Raw genomic sequence first — 22,333 nt, 5'->3', positions numbered from 1 at the left:
ATTCCCCCTGCCCCCCCGCCCCAGTCTCACATCCTGTCGGTTGATTGGAAGTTTGGAAATTTCTCCTGAATTCCCAATGGGATTTATCGTTTTGGTGTTCCTGCAGGTGGAAATATCTCAGGATCAGAATGTTTAAGGACCTGCAGCATTTGGTAAATTTTACAGCATTGATGAACTGTTTGTTTAGCCTGATCGCAGTGCCTTTACCCTGTCTGCGTGGTCACCACACTCACGGTGTGTTATATGTTTATAGCTCAGCTTTATCATCAGCTGCTGCAAACCTTAAACCTCCACAACTGAAGTTACTAACCACGCAATAAACTCCTGCAGTTTGCAAATCCTTCCTCGGCTCCTTGGCAGGGTCAGCTACTTGGCCCTAAATAGAAACAGCTGCCTGTAGCCCAGCCGGAGACTACAGTTTGCCTATATTCACCAGCGACAGGCCAAACTGCATTCATGTAGCACCTTTCTGGATCTCAGGATGTCCTAAAATGCTTTCCAGCCAATGAGCCTTTTTAAACTGCAGTAACTGTGAGAAAGTGGGGACTGAGACTGGCCGTTCGTGCACAGCAAGATCTCACAATCAACAATGAGGCAAACAACTAATTAAATAGCTTTACAACAATATCTTGCATTGATAGAGCATCTTCAAAGCTATAAGCCAACGCAAGGTTCTTGACCAGCTGGGGCGTTGGTTAGAGCAGAAATGCTTCATTAATGATAAAGCACTATGGAATATCCTGAAATCAGGAAAGACTCCATAGGAATGCAAAATTCTTTCAGAAATAGCAGGGATTTTGTTAAACTGGAATGTCCTGGCTCCCTCTATTATACAGATGATAGGTTGGCAGAGGTGTGGCCTCATTAGGAACTTGGCAGGCATATTTCCTCCACAGGAGAAAGTGAGGACTGCAGATGCTGGGGATCAGAGCTTAAAAATGTGTTGCTGGAAAAGCGCAGCAGGTCAGGCAGCATCAAAGGAGAAGGAGAAGGGCTTATGCCCGAAACATCGATTCTCCTGGTCCTTTGATGCTGCCTCACCTGCTGCGCTTTTCCAGCAACACATTTTTAAGCCATATTTCTTCCACAGTTCGGAGGCCCGTCTAGTTTCTTGCGATGTATTTTTTTCCTTTCACTCATTGTTTGCACTGGGTAAGTAAGATGAGACTGCATTCTCCAAAGGCTGTGCCCCATATCGTGTCAGCTCTCAGCATTTTCCGTTGTAGGGACGGTGGGGAAATTCTGATTGTCATGTCGATGGTGAGAACAGGTTGAGTGGAGGAAGTAGAATCATTGACCTCTGAGTGCGTACACGCCTGGGAGATTCTAGACTTGGGGGAACTGAAAGTGAGTGACAAGATTTCATACCTTCTTCACATTACTCGTTCCATTTCAGGATGGGAACCTCTAACCCCTCACTACGGTTGGAATTTTTTTCTGTTTGAACATTTTGTGATCCTTTTCTGATTGGAAAATTCCCCGTCTCATTCCCCTGTTGACTGTATCACCCCCTCACCCCATCGCTCAAAGTCCCCTACCTCATCTTGCTTATGGATTATCTACTTCAAACCTGCTACCACCCACCATATTGGTGTCTCTCTCTCTCTCTCACACATACACAGATCCCCCAGGGATGGGCAGATGATGGATAGTGTGTGATGTGCAATGATCTTGGAACAGAGTGCCAAACCGGCTCAGGTATCATTTTTCAACGAGACAGGGAGTAAAATCCAGAGAGATTAATTCACAAGATTTCATGTCATCCAAGATTCCACTAAACATCACTCCACGGTCGGTGAGTGTTTGTCAGGGTTTTAATTGTCACAAAGACTGCTCCCCCATCAGGGAGGGAGTTCCACAATGTTGATCCAGTGGCTCTGAAGGTTGGGGAGTCCTTTGCCATAGAGTCAGAGAAATCACCATCAGAGAGAAAAGCTCTTCAGCCCAACAAGGCTGGTCCAGTCACAACCCCTGAGCTGACTATTCTCATCCCATTATTGAGCATGTGGCCCATAGTCTTGTGTACCGTGGTATCACTCGTGCACATCTAAATCTTGCTTCAATGTGATGAGGGTTTCTGCCTCTCCCACTCTCACAGGCAGCGAGTTCCAGATTCCCACCACCCTCTGGATAAAATTGTTCCTCTCTAGACCATCTGCCCCTCCCCTGGTCATTGATCCTTCCATCTTGGCGAAAGGTTCCTTCCTGTCTGTCCATCATAGTTTTGTACATCTCAATCATGTCCCTCTCAATCTCCTCTGCTCAAACCCCAGTCTGTCCAATCTCCCTTCATAACTCTCCAGCCTAGGAACATCCTGGTAAATCTCCTCTGCATCCTCTCTACTGTTATCATATCCCTCCTACAGTGGGGATACCAGAACTGCACACAATACTCAGCTGTGACTGAACCAACATTTCATTCAGTTTCAGCATGACCTCCCCTGCTCTTCAACACTATGCCTTGGTTAGTTTAAACAAGTATCCCATATGCCTTCTTACCCACTTTGCCCACCTTAAGGGAGCAGTGTACGAACACACCAAGGTCCCTCTGACCCTTGGTGCTTCCCAGGGTCCTACCGTTCATCAGGTATTCCCGCGCCTTGTTGGTCCTGCCCAAGTGCATCACCTCGCAGTGAGCTGGATCGAATTTCATTTCCCAGTGGTCAGCACATTTGTCCAGCCTATCTATATCCTTCTGTAAACTAAGGCTCTCCTCCTATTTACTGAATTTTTACATTGTCTGTGAACTGACTGATAAACCTCCAACATTCAAGTCTAAATTATTTATAATTGGCTGAGTGGCAGGGAGAGAGTCTGTGACACAATTAAAGAAATTAGCATAGACAAACACGAGCTTCTGAGTGGTCTGCTCAGATTAAAAGGAGATAGGGCCAAACAGCAAGGGCCCCAACACTGCCTCCTGCAGGAACCCACTTGTCACAGACTTCAAGTTGGAAAAACACCCCTCAATCATCACACTCTGCCTCCTGCCACACCACCCAATTCTGGAGTCAAATTTCCAAGGATCCCACAGGCTCTTACCTTTGCTATCTGACTCCCATACGGGACCTTATCAAAAGCCTTGCTGAAATCCAGTAGACGACATCAATAGCATTACCTCCACCCACAGACCTGATCACCTCGTTGGAAAATTCAATCAACTCGATCAGACACAGCCTTCCCTTAACGAAACCATTCTGACTGTTCCTGATGAATCCCTGTCTCTCCAAATGCAGAATAATTCTGTCGCTTAGAATTGTCTCCAACTGTTTCCCCACCACGGAGGTTAGACTGATTGCTTTGTAGTTTCCTGGATTATCTCTTGCTCCCTTCTTGAATAACAGTATCACACTGACTGTCCTCCAGTACCTCTCCTGTGGCCAGACAGGAATTAAACATTACTGCAAGCACCCCTACTATTTCCTCCCTTGTCTCACTCTCTAGCCTGGGATACATTTCATCCTGCCCAGACACTTACATAAGCCCACCAGGTCACTCAGAACTGCTGTCTGTCTCTTGTTGCCAATCAAAATCTTAATAACTCGCAGCATTGGAATAAGTGAGCACTGGGGTTTACTGGAGCTCAGATATGGGGTCTTGTGTCAATGGAAACAATTTCCTCATCTATATTTTCGGACTAGGGTCATATGTGGGAGCCTGTTAGTTAATGTTTTATTTAGAGTTAATGTTTCTTTGAGCAACAGAGAAAGTCCAAAAAAATAGAGGAATTCAAAATGATGGAAGGTTTTGATTGAATAGAAAGGGGAGGAATTGTTCCCAGTGACAGGATCTTTAAAGAGAAGAACAATCTCACAGGCACTTGGTAAAAAGAAGAGAGGTGAGGTAATAAAAACCATGATCCACTGAGTGCTCTGAGCTGCCGCACATAGCGGCAAGTGGAAGCCATTTCAACTGGAACATGCAGAGAGGAATTGGAGATCTATCTTGGCTATGGAATGGAAAAAGGAGTGAGTCAGATCACTTGGATTAGTTTTACCAAAGAGTTGATGGGGACGTGTTGGGCTGAACAGCCTGGTTCTCTGTGATGTGTTTATGATAATCGCCTACAGCAGTTTCCTGATTAGCAAGTGAACAATCTACTAACCACTCAGCAAATACAGTACAAACGGCTGCAAAGAATCATAAATTCTGATCCATGAAAACAGGAAAAATCACTACAACATTTGTCTATAAGGAAAAAGAACTTTTTTATTTGCATCTAAGTTTAGATGAAAATATCTAAATTATAGAATTTATTTATTCTAAAAACTTCTTATATAAATATTCACAAAAAATAAGAAATACAGTAAAACAATCAGGAACTGTGGACAATTCAATCAAATAAATAGCTTAGTCTTAATATTATTAACATCAGGTAAAACCTACAATTTCTAAAGTGATTATTTTTTGGAGTGTATTAGCTTGAGATTTATGTTTTGTACAAAATGCCAGTTACACTCAAAAAAATACAACTAGCCTCACAGACACCGACAGAAATAGGTATTCACCTGCTTTTGTAATTATCAACTTGACAAGTGCAATTTCATTATCCTGTTCCAGAATATAAATTAAATACAAAAAAAAAGTCTTTTCACTGAAATGCACATGGAGATGGAATGTCATTCTTGTGAACATTCAGGATAACGTGGAGCTCACAGTGACACTTCCAGCTATTACCGTGTGACACACTTCTTACAGGGACAGGGGGGAACGGGAATAATTAGTGCTTGTGCAAAAACAAAACCCTGCACGGTCTTCAACTAATTCCAAGTGTATTACCCGACCAATGCTTCTTCCTATGAGTGTGCTCCTTAATAGGAGCATGAGAACACCGACATAGAACTCGCAGAGTTTGATTTGTGATAGGTAGCTGAAAAAAAAACTCCTGAAACTACAGTCAGAACTTGTTATTATGGCACAATTTTGGTCAATTTTGTTGATGTAGAATAAAGTCAGTAGCAACCTAGGAGGAAAATTACTCTGCAATAACAACATTCTGTTTAGCAAGAACTGCTGAAGTGGTAACACATTATTTAGAAGATTTAAAACTTCATTTCCTGAGTGTCTATGGTTCAGTTCCACTTTATCAAAGACACATCACTTCGAATACTAAACCACTTCACAGGGGACAATGGAATACAATCAGCTTGTTTCAAACTGTTTATCTGTGAAGTTACTGAGGCGTTTCATTGGCCCTTTCAAATCTGATGCTTTATGTGTGCGATAGGAATAAGATATCAAATGCATTTGTGAACAATTACAAATATGGTACAGTTTTTCGAGAATGATGATAGTCCCACATTTGAAATGAACATTTCAGCTACAAGAAGTCCTTCTCAGCTTTCCTGCAGTGGGAGCTCACTAATATTCATCTCTCTTTTTAACCTGTTCACTGTTTGTTTAATTTAAGATCTGCTTAGACAAGGGCATGAGGGCATGTACAGATAAAGCTCACTTGTCACTAACATTGCCTGAGTGCAGTGGGGCTGTGGTTTTCTGTTCACAAGCTCCATGCTGTTGCATCAAGACAGGATGCACTTTGACAATCGTCTACAGTCAGAAGACAGACCTTACTAAAGACTGTGAGTTTAATCACAAACTAATAAGTTAAACAAGTACAGTCCCCACCCAGCAATCTGCTCATTCGCGACATTTAACATTGGCCCCCAGCCCACTACCCCAGGTATTTAAAGGTCAGTAATGGTTATTTCCAGCAGAATTCCCTGTCACTCTGAGACTGGCTGCAGCAGCTCATTCCAGTTGGCATTGCAACCCGAGATGTGCATGGTCACCTTGTTACTGTAGGGCTTTACTAAGGCAGACTGCAGTTAGCATCAATCTGATAAAAACCAGGCCTCAACTAGCAATTGGTAATTGGTGCAAGGAACAGTCATTTCACTGTCAGTCTCTTGCACCGTGTTACTGAAGGGGATAATTCACTGGAGCAGAGTGCAAGGTTGACCTTCTGTTATTCTCGATCTTACAGTTTTTAGGATGCAGTGCTTTTCTTGGGCTCCAATGAGGAATATGAAGGGACGTTGGCACTTTGGGTTAGTGCCAGTAAAGGAGTGATTAAGAAATGTTGAAACGTCGAAATGTTGTTGTTGCTGGAAAGTATTTTGTTGCTAATTAGAGGAGGGAGAGATCTTGTTGATTCCCAGTGAGATACTCTGCAGTTCGAAACACTGAGCCAGTGGCAAAACACCTGAGTCTTTCTACCTGATGGCAGACTTTATGTCACGTTTTAACAGAAAGACTTAAAGCTGAAAGATACCAAAGTAAGTGGCATCATAACTGAGCAATTCGGGGTCAGTCACACTCACAAACAGTTTATCTCCTGATTTCAGTTGGAACACACCCCCTTGATTGACTGAGTTGAAACTAGCAGCTTGCTTTTTATCAACTGGTGTTTTCGATGCCTTCATGAGGAGCGTGACTTGGTTCTTTGTTCTTTGCAAATAGATGTATTGAAGAAACGGGGCGTTGGATGCGTTGACAGTCTTGTTACTGGACAGTCGAAAACTAACCTGACAGTAAACGTAATAAAATCCAGGCTCAGTGATAACAAGCTTCCCACTAGTATAGTTTATATTGTGTGTAAATGCTGGGAAGCCTTTAGCCATCCATTGCTTTATTGGCTTGCCTTTGTCTTTGGGAAAGTTGGTGTCTACTAAAAGAACAGCAAATAAATTATTAGTGTAAAAGTCTCGTTTGAATGGTTGTACAACTTCAACATCAAAAACATGCAACAAATTCTAATTAATGTAGGCTAGTGGTTGGAAAACAATAATGAGAACCCAAACACTACACTTATTTTAGAATTGTCTAGATTCTAATCAGACTGTCTCTTTCCCAAGCTGTTCACTGTTGACTGAACCAGAAGTGAATTAGACCAAGCTTTCACCGTCTAGAGTCACCAGAACAGAATTAGTTAATTCTCCTTCAGTCCTTTAGCATATTGTCTAGTCACATAAGAGACATCACAACAGAGTTCAAAGTTCATCATTTGAATCCTTGTGAGTCTATCTCTTCTAAAATGGAATTGGAATGATGCTGATGCTCATCCTCAGGATATCACGGAATGTTTCTTCGCCAATGAATTATTTTTGAATTACATCACATTAGCAAGATTCCACCGCAGATATAATGATCAGTTGATCCATCTGGCAGCATTTATTCCAGGAAACATGATTGTTAGGAGACTAGAAAAACTGACTTGCTGCACAGACAGTGTTGGGTTATTTTATGTTCATGTGAAGAGTGTAAATGCTTCAAACAATGTGCAGCACCTTATCGCTGACTCATGCATCACTGTATCATCACTGCAAGACTGCAAAATCTGCCGATATTGTAAGGGAGGCTGGAATGAAGCACACACGTTTTGGAGACTCTGTACAAACTGACCCAAACATGTTGATGTTCCATGTGAAGGTACTGCTCCCAAGTGTTGGTGACAGACTCTTGACCTCCTCAGAGAGATGAGAGCTGTCCTCATGAATGAACCTTGACAATGTCATTGGCCCATTGGGATTTGGGGGCTTCACTGTCAACTTCAAATAAAATCAAATAACAGAAATGCAGGAAACCTGAATTAAAGACAAAGTACTGGAAAATCTCAGTGGAGAGAGTGGGCAGAGTTAACGTTTTCAATCTGAAATGAAGACTCATAGTTCGACAGGGTTCCCCATGGGAGACTCACTAGCACCTTCCCTTATTAAAGAGTTTTCCACTTTAATTGTTTAGCTTTGAACTTTGGGGTTAATATTGCAGCAGTGGAAGAACAGTTGAATAACATTATGGAAGATTTGCATTACAATTTCTTATGTACGGGTCTGAAAAGGTGAATAATGAGGAGGGCCATAAGCACCTCCCACAATGATTATAACACATGGACTTGAAGATAGAATAGACAAAGATCTCGACAGAGTGAGACCTGACATCTGCTCCTCCTTAAAGTCTCTGCAACATTGTCTATTGGTGAGGCTGCATTTGGAATACTGCATTCAATTCTGGTCCAGTCCTGAAGAAGGGTTACACCCGAAACATTGACCTCTTCACCTCCTGACCCTGCCTGACTTGCTGTGTTCTTCCAGACTTCTGTTTGTCTACATCGGAATGATGTTGTTAAACTTAAAAGGGTGCCAAAAGGATTTACAGGGATGTTGCCGGGATTGGAGGGTTTGAGCTCTAGGGAGAGGCTGAATAGTCTGGGGCTATTATCCTTGGAACGTTCTGAGTTGAGGGGGGACCTTTATAAAATCGTGAGGGGCATGGCTAGGGGTGAATAGCCAAGGTCTTTTCCCTGCGGTGGGGCAGTCCAGAGGGCATAGGTTTAGGGTGAGAGGGGAAAGATATAAAAGAGACCTAAGGGACAACTTTTTCACACAGAGGGTGGTACGTGTATGGAATGAGCTACCAGAGGAAGTGGTGGAGGCTGGTACAATTGCAATATTTGAAAGGCATTTAGATGGGTATATGAGTAGGAAGGGTTTGGAGGGATATGGGCCGGGTACTGGCAGGTGGGATTAGGTTGGGTTGGGATATCTGGTCGGCATGGACGGGTTGGACCGAAGGGTCTGTTTCTGTGCTGTACATCTCTATGACTCTATTGGACTCCAAATGTTAACTATGTTGCTCTAGTCACTGATGCTGCCAGACCTGCTGAGTTTCTCCTGTACTTTCTCTGTTTTTTTATTGTTAAACCTAATGCAATCTTCACCTGGAATCTGCTGCTGCTGACTTTGCTGTGTGGCCTATCAGATCCTCAGTGCTTTTCCTGTTCTTCTTATATTGAGCTAATGCAAGAGAGATCCATATCTGCCCTGGCTGGATTGGTTCACTCAGCACCCAATCAACACTGTGGCCTTGTTATCCATCTGAAGGAGCAGGAGAAATCCACTGGTCCCATAACTCCTAGACTGATAACTTCAGGACACTGACTGTAAACTGACAATTTGTCACACATTTCTCAGGAACAGCTGGTTTTGCCTTTTGGAGACTTCTATCTGCCTTTTGTTTAGGGTCCAGCTTGTGTTGGGATCTGAGCGTGTGTCCTGTGTTGTAGTTTACCCTGAAAACCACTGACACTATCACTGGTAACTCAATCAGTTCTTTGCTTTTTAATGATCTGGATATGGAGGAGATGGAAATGTGTTGCTGGAAAAGCGCAGCAGGTCAGGCAGCATCTAGGGAACAGGAGAATCGACGTTTCGGGCATTAGCCCTTCCTCAGGATATGGAGGAGGGTTTGGATAGAACCAGGTGGGTGAATGGGGAGTGGAGGGAGACATTGGACAAACAGATCAGGTGTAGCTACAGGAATGTAATGAGACAGACATCAGTTTCTGACTTCCATTGAGATCTCATCAACTCGCAATGTGAGGGCCAGAAAGCCAATGGAAATTAACTCTCTCTCCAGCTTTCAAGCAGTACATTTTAATGGCTATGGGCTGGTGCTGGAGGATGGGATGAGAACAGTGAACTGCTTGTTTTAGACCAGTATGGATGTGATGGGCTGAAGGGCCTGGTTCTGTGCTGTCGGCCTCTCTGACTCTATGCAGCGTAGTTGCACTGGGCGGAAACTATGCGGTGAAGCTCAGTTTCGAGCTGTAAATAGGCACAGGCTTCAGAACCAAACTGTTGGTCATTTAGGGATTGATGTTCTGACTCAGAACCCTCAAGGGGCTGGGCTGTGAAATGTAAAAGGTCACACTCATACAGTAAACTGTGCTCAGGTTTTGCCCCCAGGTTAAAGCGCATCGTGTAATCACTGGAGAACAATCTCACACACCTTATCACCCAGTCAGAAGTATAACACTGACCACTGCCTGTGAACAGCACAATAACCTGTGTGTTTCCTTCAGTCCTGACAAGTTGTGTCCAATGACTTTATTCTGCATTTTTTTATAACTTAAGTTTTAACTGACCTATCCCATATGGACTGGGCTCTGCCTATGTTCTGGGAGTTGGTGAGCAGGGGCATTTACCATGCAGGGACGCTGGGGGTGGACCTGGGAGGAATTTCACATCTTGGGGTAATTTCCTAACACCTCCCCCCCTCCTCCTAGTCATGCTCTTTCAATGTTTTCAATTGTTGTGAGTGTCCCTGGCTAGGGCAGTATTTATTACCCGTCCCTAGTTGCCCCTTGAGAAGGTGGGGGTGAGCTGCCTTCTTGAACCACTGCTGTCCATGTGCTGTAGGTAGACCCACAATGTCCCTTAGGGAGGGAATTCCAGGATTCTGACCCAGTAACAGTGAAGGGACGGCGATATATTTCCAAATCGGGGTGGTGATTGGTTTGGAGAGGAACTTGCAGGGGGGTGGTGTTCCCATGTATCTGCTGCCCTTGTCCTTCCAGATGGAAGTGGGCGTGGGTTCGGAAGGTGTTATTGAAGTCGCTTTGGTGAATCCCACAATGTCCCTTAGGGAGGGAATTCCAGGATTCTGACCCAGTAACAGTGAAGGGACGGCGATATATTTCCAAATCGGGGTGGTGATTGGTTTGGAGGGGAACTTGCAGGGGGTGGTGTTCCCATGTATCTGCTGCCCTTGTCCTTCCAGATGGAAGTAGGCGTGGGTTTGGAAGGTGTTATTGAAGTCGCTTTGGTGAATCTCTGCAGTGTATCTTGTAGATGGTACACACTGCTGCTACTGAGTGTCGGTGACTGAGGGAGGGGATGTTTGTGGTTGTGGTGCTGATCAAGCGGCTGCTTTGTCCTGGATGGTGTCAAGCTTCTTGAGTATTGTTGGAGCTGCACCCATCCAGCATGTAGGGAGTATTCCATTACACTCCTGACTTGTGCCTTGTAGATGGTGGGACAGGCTTTGGGGAGTCAAGGAGGGGAGTTACCTGTTCCAGGATTCCTAGTCTCTGACCTGCTTTTGTAGCCACTACATGGCTAGTCTGGTGAAGATGCTGTTGAACTGTTGTAGATGGTGAGGGATTCACTGACGGTCGTGCCTTTGAATGCTTTTGTGTCCGGATCAGAGAATGACTGGCCTCAGATTGCAGAAATGGGTATAAGTCAGAATTTGGGGTGTCACTCCTTGGGTCCGAGACTCCTCCTAGAATCTGACATCATTTATGTAACAAGACAGCCAATCAGCCCATCAAGTCTGCAGCTTTGACAAAGGGTCAGTTAGACTCTAAACCTCAGCTCTTTTCTCCCCTTACAGATGCTGCCAGACCTGCTGAGATTTTCCAGCATTTTCTCTTTTGAAGTCTGCATTGCCTCCTCATGAAGAAATCCAGGCAGCACCACACCTCTGCTCACTCACCACTGACCTACTTCACTCACATGTTTATCTGATTTCCTTCCCACATTATTGATCGTGTCTGGTACTAACCCCATGCAGCTGTTATCACTCACTGTGTAAGAAGAACACTCTCCCTCACAATTCTCCTGTTGCCCTGCATCTAAATCAATTCCCTTCCTCGTTGTAGTGGTGTGTCCAGATCACACTGGGAGGGGGCTGAGTTACTGATACCTTGTACTTTGTAGCCTGGAACTGTAGACTGTGAGCTCGAGCTAACAATCTTCTCTCCCTCATGTGGCTGGCCAGGAGTCTCTCGCACAGCTTGTTGTTGGTGTTTGCTTGTCAGTAATCAAAGCATTTAGCTGTGTTCAGATCACACCTTCCTTGGCCGTCAAATCCTGGGGTGGCACTCTAATCTAGAGCTTTTCACTACAGGGCAGAGACAAGACCCATTACAGGACCCATTACAGGACCCATTACAGGACAGAGACAGGACCCATTACAGGACCCATTTCAGGACCCATTACAGGACAGAGACAGGACCCATTACAGGACAGAGACAGGACCCATTACAGGACCCATTACAGGACCCATAACAGGGCAGAGACAGGACCCATTACAGGACCCATTACAGGACATAGACAGGGCCCATTACAGGATCCATTACAGGACCCATTACAGGACAGAGACAGGACCCATTACAGGACCCATTACAGGACAGAGATAGGACCCATTACAGGACCCATTACAGCACAGAGACAGGACCCATTACAGGACAGAGACAGGACCCATTACAGGACCCATTACAGGACAGAGACAGGACCCATTACAGGACCCATTATGGGACCCATTACACTGGAAAACTCTCCCCTGTTGTCTTTCCTCCATCAGTCACGGGAAGAGCTTTTCTTTGTCTTACTTCTACAAGCCTGTCCTTCTCTCCTTCCCCGTCAAACCTCCCTCAATCTCCTTAGCTCCAAATACGACAGCTCCAGTTTATCCACCCCCAATCCCCCAACCCCTCGTCACTACATCTCTCCTGCAGAGAACTGATCTGGTTAACTTCTCAAGGCCATTCCTATCGTCACTGACTAGAACTGACTGTCATACCCCAGTTGTGACCTAACCAGAGATTTATACAATTCAACATTACTTCTCAGCTTTATCAACACCTTTATTTCTGAAACTGAAGATCCTACATATTTTATCAAAAACACTCTCAATAATTCCTTCTTTCACCCAAGTCCCTTTGTTCCTGCACACTGTTTAAAATGAGGTTATTAAGTCTATATTGCCTCTCCCTATTCCTCTGATCAAACTGCATCTTCTCACATTTCTCTGTAATAAACTCAACCTGCCAGTTTTCTGACCACCCTGGTAACCTCCCTAGGACTTATTGCGGACTTTTCAAATCAGTGTCACTATTCAGCACTCCTCCTGGTTTGGTATCATGAGAAAGTTTTGGAGTTTTACCCAATCTTCCCAGATCATTTCAGGTTATGACCACAGCACTGAGCCTTAGGAAACATGATCTTGTCCTGTCTCCAGTGAACACAGTTGATCCCCAGTGTTAAAGATCCCCACCAGGGAGTGAACTTCCACATCACAGAATGGTAAGGAGGGAGTGACCCACGCCAACTATAGCACCACCTCACTCCCACCAACAACTGGGGAAGAAGGAGGCAGGGGACCTGCTTCAAGTACAACAGCAATAATCATACACTGACATGGCATTCGCAACAACCTTTCTCATTGATGTTGCAGGAGGGAGAGTGAGGACTGGGGGGATGCTGACGGGAAGGTACATTAATCCTTTAAAAGCTTGCCTTGTGATCAGATGGAGCGCACGCTGAGCAGGATGCACACGGGACTCCTGAGTAAGGCAGGTCATATATTTGGTCGGTTGGTTTACCTGAAACACTACTTCGGTCATGTCTCCCACCCATCCTTCTCCTCTAACCAATAAAAAGAGGTTCTGTGCGCCGATTCGGTAAGGTCATTCATTTTTTTATCCAATAGTCTCTTTGGGAATTCCGAACAGTGGGAATGGATGTAGGATGTGGGAGGTAAGGGTCCCCACTAAAATGTTATATTTTACAATGCATGAAAATTGTCAATTTTAAAAAAAAATCCTTTAAAACACAATGTTACTGTGCCACTGGTTCTCTACATTTTATATTGTAATGCATGCTTCACAATAATTGCAATGCCATTCAAACATTAGACATATATATTTGTATACATTCCTGTTTCTCTGTGGCACACAGTGATCAACAGGAAATATTGGAATTGTTAGTGTTATTCTGACATTTCCTGTCAAGTATTCCTACGTCATAATCATCTTAAGTTTCTTAGTGCTTCAAATAGAGCAAAAACATATCATTGGTCAGTTAATTAATATGTAAAATGACTTGCTGTCAATTTAAAAATGCAGTCATTGAATTACTTGCGACCATGTTCTACCAAGGGAAGTGTGACAAAGCAAACCCCTTGGACACACTAATGTAAGGAGGGATCTTGATCAGCAAATGTTAAGATGACATCATTGGCATTGATGAGGAACTTCTGGTCACCATGGTAGGTACTTACTTACCCTTCCAAGAGGGTAGGGAGTGAAATGGGAGGGTAATTGTAGTTCTGGAATCTTCTAAATTGGTTAAAGAAAAAGCATGTAATCAAAAACTGCTTTTCAGGGAAGAAATCTGACTTGTGTTCAAAACAGACTACATGTTTCTGGAATAATTGCTGAATTAATTGATCTGAACGGGTCAAAGACTAGAGCCAAACTGGGCATCAGGATTTTCTGGGACTCCTTTGAATGTCTAGTTAGGTCTGCTGATTGCATATCCCAATGTTAATTGCTCATCTTTCCCAATGAATTGAGTTCAGTCGAGAATCTGCTTCTGTCCACTATCAGAATCAAATATTTTAGTCCAGAGCCATGTTCTGTCTCACTATGCAAGACCCTCCCAGCCTCACGCTTAAATTTAATTTGCTTGCTCTTCAAACCCAAGAATTCCCAGCCTAATATTTTCACTTTATATAAAATTATTTACTATGGAAACAGCCATGCCTGTGCCTTGTCTGGGTGTGTGCTGATTTGGTGGTCATACTGAGTGTTTCACTCAACTCCAATTGATACTCAAAATTCAATCTCTCTCCCCTCAATGTCTACAAAAATTCATTTACAATGGTGACCAATGGACAAAGGTTCCCCTTGTGAGTGAAATGGAAGCAATGGATGAGAAGCTACTCTTCCAATCACACGCTGTATCTGTCCTATACTGTACTCTCTTGGTCAGCTTGTGACTCCAGTATCAATTGTTCAGTTTAAATCTGAAATGGAGATCACTATGCAGTAAATAGGGTTGTAGCCAGTTAAAATGTTTCAGCTTTATAAATGTGCGATGGAAATGTATTAGCTGGTATCTCAGCAGTCTGCAAAATTTGTATAGGGTGATGGCTTGTTGTGTGCAGAACTATTCCCCAATTATTTTGGGGAAAAAAGCTATCAACAACTTAAATCAGTACAAGGTAATAGGCATAAGTACTTGACATCTAGGAAATTAATGCTTCCCTCTTGTAACTTTAAATTTAATAGGGAATTGATAATTATTGAGAATATTGATAAATTATTCTAATTCTGGTCATGAGTCCAAATATTCCATATGTCAAAATGAATGCAGATAGTGCTGTCATGTAAATAGTACTATCTAAAAAGCGAATTTGTGAGAATGAAAATGTAGCTCTGAAAATCAATATGTAGCCTCTGAAAAAAAAATCTCAGAGCCCTCCAGAAAGGAAAATCTCGAGGATCCCTGTCTGCAACCATTACTTCATCAGTACCAAGATTCCCTTGAGATTTTCTTGGAACATGTCTGCATGAAATGGAAAAATCTTAGATGTTTCATAAGATGAGCATACAGAAAATAGAAAAATGACTTGATAGACGTAGATTAGGTGTAGTTATTATGCAAATGAAATTGAACTATAAATGATGAGTCTTATAGGAAAAACAAGGTGAAAAGTCTGTGCCATCAGATATTTCACCTCTCATCTGTTTTGTTTGAAACTGATTTGTTTGACAATTTTTTGACAGTAGCTAACCAATCCAAAAAAAATACAGTCTTGCCATAAACAGACTGTCTGTCTCCCATGAGATATACCAAGAAAGTGTGGTTAACTGAAGTAACATGGCGTTGCATATTTGTTTTAGCTAAAAATAGAACTGAATGCAATTAAGCCATTGATTATGTAAATCCCTGCTATCATGTACAATATAATCATATATGGCTATCTTTAAAAGTCAAAGTAAAATACAGTAAATCACTCACCTCTTCACCATTCTTCTCTTTCCCTAATGCATATTCTTTTGTTAATTCGATGTAGCGTACAGGAATATTATAGACTCGTCGTTTGTACAATACAACTAACGTATATGGCTGCTTAGAGTCCTGCCCAGAGCTTTTTCTTATAAGAAAGCATCCATCCTGTTTTTAACATAAAAAGTAATTTAGCTTACACAGTAATACAAAATTGTAAAACCGCCTAGTAGAAATTCACTCTTACCTTATTGAATTTAACTAAAGCCTCTTCCGCGGCTTTTCGGTCATAATTACTTGAAAACCATATTTTGCCATCAACACTCGGATCCTGGAGGTAATAACCAAATAGGAAATAGTTATAATGCACGTTGCATGCACTTATTTCTCTTCTAACTTCTTGCTCTTTCACAGCAAAAGCTGGAGGGAAATGGATGCGATTTCTTGAGAATGGCAGTTCTCTGAAAAATCTGAGATGTTTTATAAAATAAGCATTTGGGAAAACAGAAAAGTGACTTGATAGATAGAGATTAGGAGCAGTTATCAAAAACTTAAAACCCATATCTTAAGTTCAATTTAAGGGGTACTGAGAAGTGAAGAGATTTAACAAATGCCACAGTAAAGGATCTGGAAGCTGAAGACTTTACTGATGATCAGGAAAGATATGTACACAGGAAGCCAGAGTTAGAAGAATTGAGTGTTCTGAATTGGATGCTATTGCAAACATGGAGTGGAAAGCAGATATTGAAAAGTGCCTTGGAATTAAATGAAGGAACTGTGGTGATGCATGTGGCAGGAAACATATACATACAAAATAGGAATTTTTCAAAAGGTGTAGAGCAGAAAAGAAATTTTGGGGTTCAAATGCATAATGAAGACAAATTAATGAAGGTGTAAAAATGCATATGGAGTTCTAGGATACAGGCCCTCTATCCTCTAGAAGGGCAAGTACTGCAGCTTCATGGAAACACTACAAACCCCCATATTCCTTATCAAATCGCAAAGCATCTGTTTTGGAACTACACTGCCATTCCGACACTATCACAGGATCAATATATTAGTACAGCCTTTGTAGCAGCAGTGTGGGTGAATCTACATCACTTTGACTGCAGCAATTCCAGAAGGTGGCTCTCTACCACCCTTTCATGGGCAATTAGGAAAGGGCAATGAATGCTAGCCTCATCAGCATGCCCACATCCTGTGAAAGAATAATATTTTATAGAATGTCAAGACCATTAAGCTTCCCAAAAAAATGATACCCAAGCTGGGAAGGTCATAGATATGTCAGATATCTTCAATAATTCAAAATATCATTAGAAAAAAGTTCAGAAGTGATTTGCAGGTTTTAAAATGAAGAGTTTTATTAATGTTAAACATAGAGAAACTAGCTTTACCACTTAGAGTTCATCACCAAAAGTACAAAGCAAAAGAAGACACATGCATTTTTCTGTTGAGGCTCAATATGGCAGCATTCTCACATCAGAGTGAAAAAATTCTGGTCTCAAGACCCCCTCAATGGATTAGAGTACATGAATTTATGATGAAATTACAGTATTCCCTCTGTTCATCAAAATTTATGCAAATGTTAATTTAAGGCTTTACTTAATCTCAAAGAAGATGCTATTTCAAAGAACAGCAGGCGAGTTATGCATAGTAACTTGGCCAATATTTGTCTCTCAATCAAATCATACAAACAGATTAATAAGCAGCAATCTGATAACTAGATAGAGCTTTCTGTACGCAGTGGTTGCTACATTTTTTTACACTGATTATGCACTCAAATGTTTTTTTAAAAAAGCTAAATGTCAACTCTATGAATGTACAGCACCTCTATAGTGTTATTCGGACTGCTATGCTTTGGCATCATATTTAAAACCCAACGGTGGACCTGGTCAATTCATGCCAACAAGTGCATTTGTTTTAGCTAAAAATTGGTTAAAGAAAAAGCATGTAATCAAAAACTGCTTTTCAGGGAAGAAATCTGACTTGTGTTCAAAACAGACTACATGTTTCTGGAATAATTGCTGAATTAATTGATCTGAACGGGTCAAAGACTAGAGCCAAACTGGGCATCAGGATTTTCTGGGACTCCTTTGAATGTCTAGTTAGGTCTGCTGATTGCATATCCCAATGTTAATTGCTCATCTTTCCCAATGAATTGAGTTCAGTCGAGAATCTGCTTCTGTCCACTATCAGAATCAAATATTTTAGTCCAGAGCCATGTTCTGTCTCACTATGCAAGACCCTCACAGCCTCACGCTTAAATTTAATTTGCTTGCTCTTCAAACCCAAGAATTCCCAGCCTAATATTTTCACTTTAGGTGATGATCTTTGCAACCTCACTCTCCACAGGGGTAATACCAGAAGACTGGAGGGAGGTGAATGTTGTTCCTCTGTTCAAGAAAGGGAACAGGGAAATCACTGGGAATTACTGACCAGTCAGTCTTACATCTGTGGTGAGCAAGGTACTGGGAAGGATTCTGAGAGGTAGGATTTATGACTACTTGGAAAACATTGTTTGATTAAAGATAGTCAGCATGGCTTTGTGAGGGGCAGGTCATGGCTCACAAGTCTAATTGAGTTCTTTGAGGATGTGACGAGAGATGTTGATGAAGATCGAGCAGTAGATGTGGTGTATATGGATTTCAGTAAGGCACCTGATTAGATTCTCCATGATAGGATCATTTCAAAAGTTAGGAGGTATGGGATACAGGAAAATGTGGCTGTCTGGATGCAGAATTAGCTGGCCGAAAGAAGACAGCAAGTGGTAGTAGATGGAAAACATTCCACCTGGAGGTCGGTGACCAGTGGTGTCCTGCAGGGATCTGTTCTTGGCCATCTGCTGTTTGTAGTTTTTATAAATGGCTTGGATGAAGAAGTGGAAGGGTGGGTTAGTAATTTTGCCGATGACACAAAGGTTGGTGGTGTTATAGATAGTGTCGAGGGCTGTTGCAGGCATTGACAGGATACGGAACTGGGCTGAGAAGTGGCAGATGGAGTTCAACCTGGATAAATGCAAAGTGATGCATTTTAGAAAGTCGAGTTTGAATGCTGAATACAGGATTGGAGACAGAATTCTTGGCAGAGTGGAGGAACAGGGAGATCTTAGGGTCCATGTACATAGATCCCTCAAAGTTGCCACACAAGTTGAAAGCGTTAAGGCAGCATATGGGGTTTTGGCTTTCATTAACAGGGGGGCAGAGTTTAAGAGCCACAAGGTTTTGTTGCAGCTCTATAAAATGCTGGTAAGACCACGCTTGCAATATTGTGTCCAGTTCTGGTCGACGCTTTAGAGAGGGTGCAGAGGAGATTTACCAGGATGCTGCCTGGATTGGAGGGCATATCTTATGAAGAGAGGTCGAGTGAGCTAGGGCTTTTCACACTGGAGAAGGAGGAGGAAGAGAGGTGACTTGATAGAGGTGTACAAGGTAATGAGAGGCAGAAATAGAATAGATAGCCAGAGACCTTTCCCCAGGGGAGAATGGTGGTCACAAAAGGTCAGAATTTTAAGATGATTGGAGGAAGGTACAGGGGAGATTCCAGAGGTAGGTTCTTTACGCAGAGTGTGGTGGGTGCATGGAATGCACTGCCAGCAGTGGTCAGAGACGTCAGGGAGATTTAAGCGACAGCTGGACAAGCACATGGACGGCAGTAAATTGAGGGGTGTGTAGGTTAGGTTGATCTCAGATTAAGATAAATGCTCAGCACAACATCGTGGGCTGAAGGCCCTGTACTGTGCTGTTCTGTGTTCTATGTTTATCCACATCTAGCTCAGTATTTCTCATGCAAATGTGACATTTTTTACAGTGAGGTTACAGCTGGAAGAGGAAGATTTGAGTGAAGCTGTGCACTGGTACCTGCTCTGTGGTGGGATGGAGCGGTGGCAATGAGATGAGCTGCTGTCTGTTCAGGTCTGATGCTGCTGATAGTTGGACCAGGATGGCTCCCTGAAAATCAAGATTAAACCGAATCAGACACAAGAAATACCGTCATCCGTTCAACATCAACCACCCCTCCACCCCACACCCCACTCCCCATCCCCATACAACAGCCTCCACGCCCCATACCCCACTACCCACCTCCTCCCCTCCACTAGACTGTTTTGGAACACTGTCCCTCCACCTTCCCTCTCCACCCTGTCACCCTTGTACCACACACACACACACTTCACAAATATCACAAGGCAAATAACAAGAGAACTATTGGCTGGCGTTTTTGGATTACTGGTTGCATAGCATGAGATGGTAACCATAATTAGACTGTGCCACTTGAATAACTCATTGTTATTCTTGGGCATCATAAAGAAAAAGAAACCTGTTTTGATTGCTGTGGGTTATGACTTGACAAAGACTTATCTCAAAGTCTCTGTCAGTACCTTCCAACCCATGACCACTTCCATCTAGAAGGACAGGGACAGCACATACATTGGAACACCACCCCCTGCAAGTTCCCTTCCAAACCACTCACCATCCTGACTTGGAAATATATCGCCATTCCTTCACTGTTGCTGGGTCAAAATTCTGGAATTCCTCCCTAAGGGACATTGTGGGTCAACCCCACAGCACATGGACTGCAGCAGTTCAAGAAGGCAGCTCACCCCCACCTTCTCAAGTGGCAACTAGGGACAGGCAATAAATACTGGCTCAGCCTGTGATGGTCATGTCCCACGAGTGAATTTTTTAAAACATAAAGTACTTTTTAAAGTGTAGATATTGTTATAATGTAGGAAGCACAGCAAGCTCCCACCAACAACACTGTGGTAGCGACCAGATAAAGTGCATTAACAATGTTAATTACTGATTACTATAGAGCAGGATGCCTGGCTTGCTTGTCTGAAGGAGTTTCTAGCTGAGAGGGAGGAGATGTACATAACCCCTCACTGCAGTGTCAATCACCATCTTCTGTTTAAATCAGAGAGTGGGACTTGAACCCTTACTTTCACTGACCTGAGTGGGTGCTCACAAACTGAACCAAATCTGCAGACATCGATGTGGATAAGATGTCACTTCCAGTGCTCACCATTAAAGCAAAGTTCTGCTGCACTGAAATGTTGCCACAAGTTAAACTGCCCCCAGTATTCAGGGGAGGTGCATTAGTCAGGGGTAAATGTGGAACAATGGGTTTGGGGAATGGGTCTGGGTGGGTTACGCTTCAGAGGGCTGAAAAAAATCAATGAAAGGGGACATTGGAAGGAGGTTGGAAGCAACATATCATACTACATTGTGTGCTCAAACAACAACAAGTCAATGTTCTGCAAGGTAAGAGATCAGATCTTAGCATCTACCAACATTGCAATGGGTTTCTGCCCTACATGTGATATGTTGCCAGGATATTGCCAGCTCTTTATGTGATATATTGCTAATTCAGGAAAGTACCTCATACTGAGGGCTGGGAAATGACTGGTGAGTCAACAATTATCTTCCTTCACGTGACTCTGTGGCATTTGGGAAGGTGATACTGTGGACAGGGTTCAGGCAACTAAAGGACACAGAGCTGCAACAAACATTTTGGGGAGTGAAAGTGTCCAGGCATAGGCATAAGAAATAAAAAAAAATCAGACCAATGTCATTCAATTTACCAATGAAACAGAATCGTGTATAACAGAAAAAGGCTCTTTAAAAATACAATTAACTCCAACTCCCTTACCTTCCCTGTTAGCCCGAGAAAGAATTCCTTTTCTTCAACATTTATCTAATTTACCTTTGGATGTTACTGTTGTATTACGGAGAGCCAGGGAAGAGGTACTAAATACTGTCTTGGCAAGGCTGCCCATATCCCGTGGACACATCAATATCAAATACACCATCAATGTGGACTTCATCGGTGAAGAGAAGGCATTTATCTTTGGTCTGAATCTGAAGGCCATCCCCCCCGCCATCCTGACTATTTGGCACAGATCACACATTAACCATACGGCTGTCTGACAGTGGGTTTCTGGTTTCTGAACCTGTGTCTTTAGTTTGAAGTTCTCAGTAGGTGAAGTGGCAATAGTTTGCAATGTGCAGTGACTTGGCTCTCTAACTGTAACTAATTTATCCACAAGATCAAAGAAAGTTTCTAAACCCCACCTGAAGCAGCCACTCTCTGCCTTACATTTCACTGGTGATTGATTTAGGAAACAATTCTCTCCTGCAATCAGTTAGTCAGGCTTTTGAAAACAGCACTGATGTTTCTAAAAGGACAGTTGTGACTTGGCTCCTCTCATCAAGCAGTCCAACTCGTCCCATTGGCTGATGGGGATTTTAAATTCAGTTAAAGTAAGGCAATTAAAAAATAGAGCTGCCATTTCACACAAACTCTTCATCAATGTGTTGGAATGAGCTAAAGGATATTTGCTGCACTTAGCAGGTTCTAAATTGTATGTGACTTCACACCGATGCCCACTGTCTGAATAAGGTGGTCAGTTAGATTACACCCAGAGCCACCCAGGGAAGACGGGTGCTTCCATCTGCCACAAATTTCCCACTGCATCTTTCCACACAGTCAGCCAGACACTGACTTACTCTGAGACACCACACACATTCACACACACACATGGTCAGTTAGATTACACCCAGAGCCACCCAGGGAAGACGGGTGCTTCCATCTGCCACAAATTTCCCACTGCATCTTTCCACACAGTCAGCCAGACACTGACTTACTCTGAGACACCACACACATTCACACACACACATTCACACACACACACACACGTTCGCACATACACACACACACACGTTCGCACATGCACACACACACATTCACACACACACACA

At 42.9% G+C, this 22,333-nt stretch overlaps 2 protein-coding genes across 2 annotated transcripts in view; both read right to left on the bottom strand.

Moving 5' to 3' along the window:
- Positions 1-4,299: 4,299 nt before the first annotated feature.
- LOC122557451 (CD40 ligand-like) overlaps positions 4,300-22,333 on the bottom strand; it is a 22,485-nt gene continuing 4,451 nt past the window's right edge. The window contains exons 4-5 of the mRNA XM_043705211.1: positions 19,436-19,525; positions 4,300-6,670 (exon numbers count right to left, since the gene is read on the bottom strand). Coding sequence (XP_043561146.1) covers positions 6,258-6,670; positions 19,436-19,525 — 503 coding nt within the window. The 3' untranslated portion in view covers positions 4,300-6,257. The remainder of the gene's footprint in view (positions 6,671-19,435; positions 19,526-22,333) is intronic.
- On the bottom strand, positions 14,976-17,467 carry LOC122557452 (cytokine-dependent hematopoietic cell linker-like). The gene is made up of 2 exons (XM_043705212.1): positions 15,826-17,467; positions 14,976-15,746 (listed from the first exon to the last, which is right to left on the bottom strand). The coding sequence occupies exons 1-2, from the start codon at positions 16,138-16,140 to the stop codon at positions 15,540-15,542; spliced, it is 522 nt and encodes a 173-aa protein (XP_043561147.1). The 5' UTR covers positions 16,141-17,467; the 3' UTR covers positions 14,976-15,539.

This window comes from Chiloscyllium plagiosum, chromosome 15 (assembly GCF_004010195.1).
Source record: "Chiloscyllium plagiosum isolate BGI_BamShark_2017 chromosome 15, ASM401019v2, whole genome shotgun sequence".
Taxonomy (NCBI): domain Eukaryota; kingdom Metazoa; phylum Chordata; class Chondrichthyes; order Orectolobiformes; family Hemiscylliidae; genus Chiloscyllium; species Chiloscyllium plagiosum.
Note: the sequence above shows the minus strand (reverse complement) of the source record. Positions and strands in the feature narration are given on the sequence as shown.

What these genes read in the sequence shown, in the direction of transcription:
- LOC122557452 (XM_043705212.1), bottom strand. Translation starts at nt 16,140, where the DNA reads ATGGGTTTTAAGTTTTTGATAACTGCTCCTAATCTCTATCTATCAAGT. An exon ending in CTTTAGTTAAATTCAATAAG is followed by an intron (nt 15,747 to 15,825) that starts GTAAGAGTGAAT and finishes TGTTAAAAACAG; the next exon opens with GATGGATGCTTTCTTATAAG.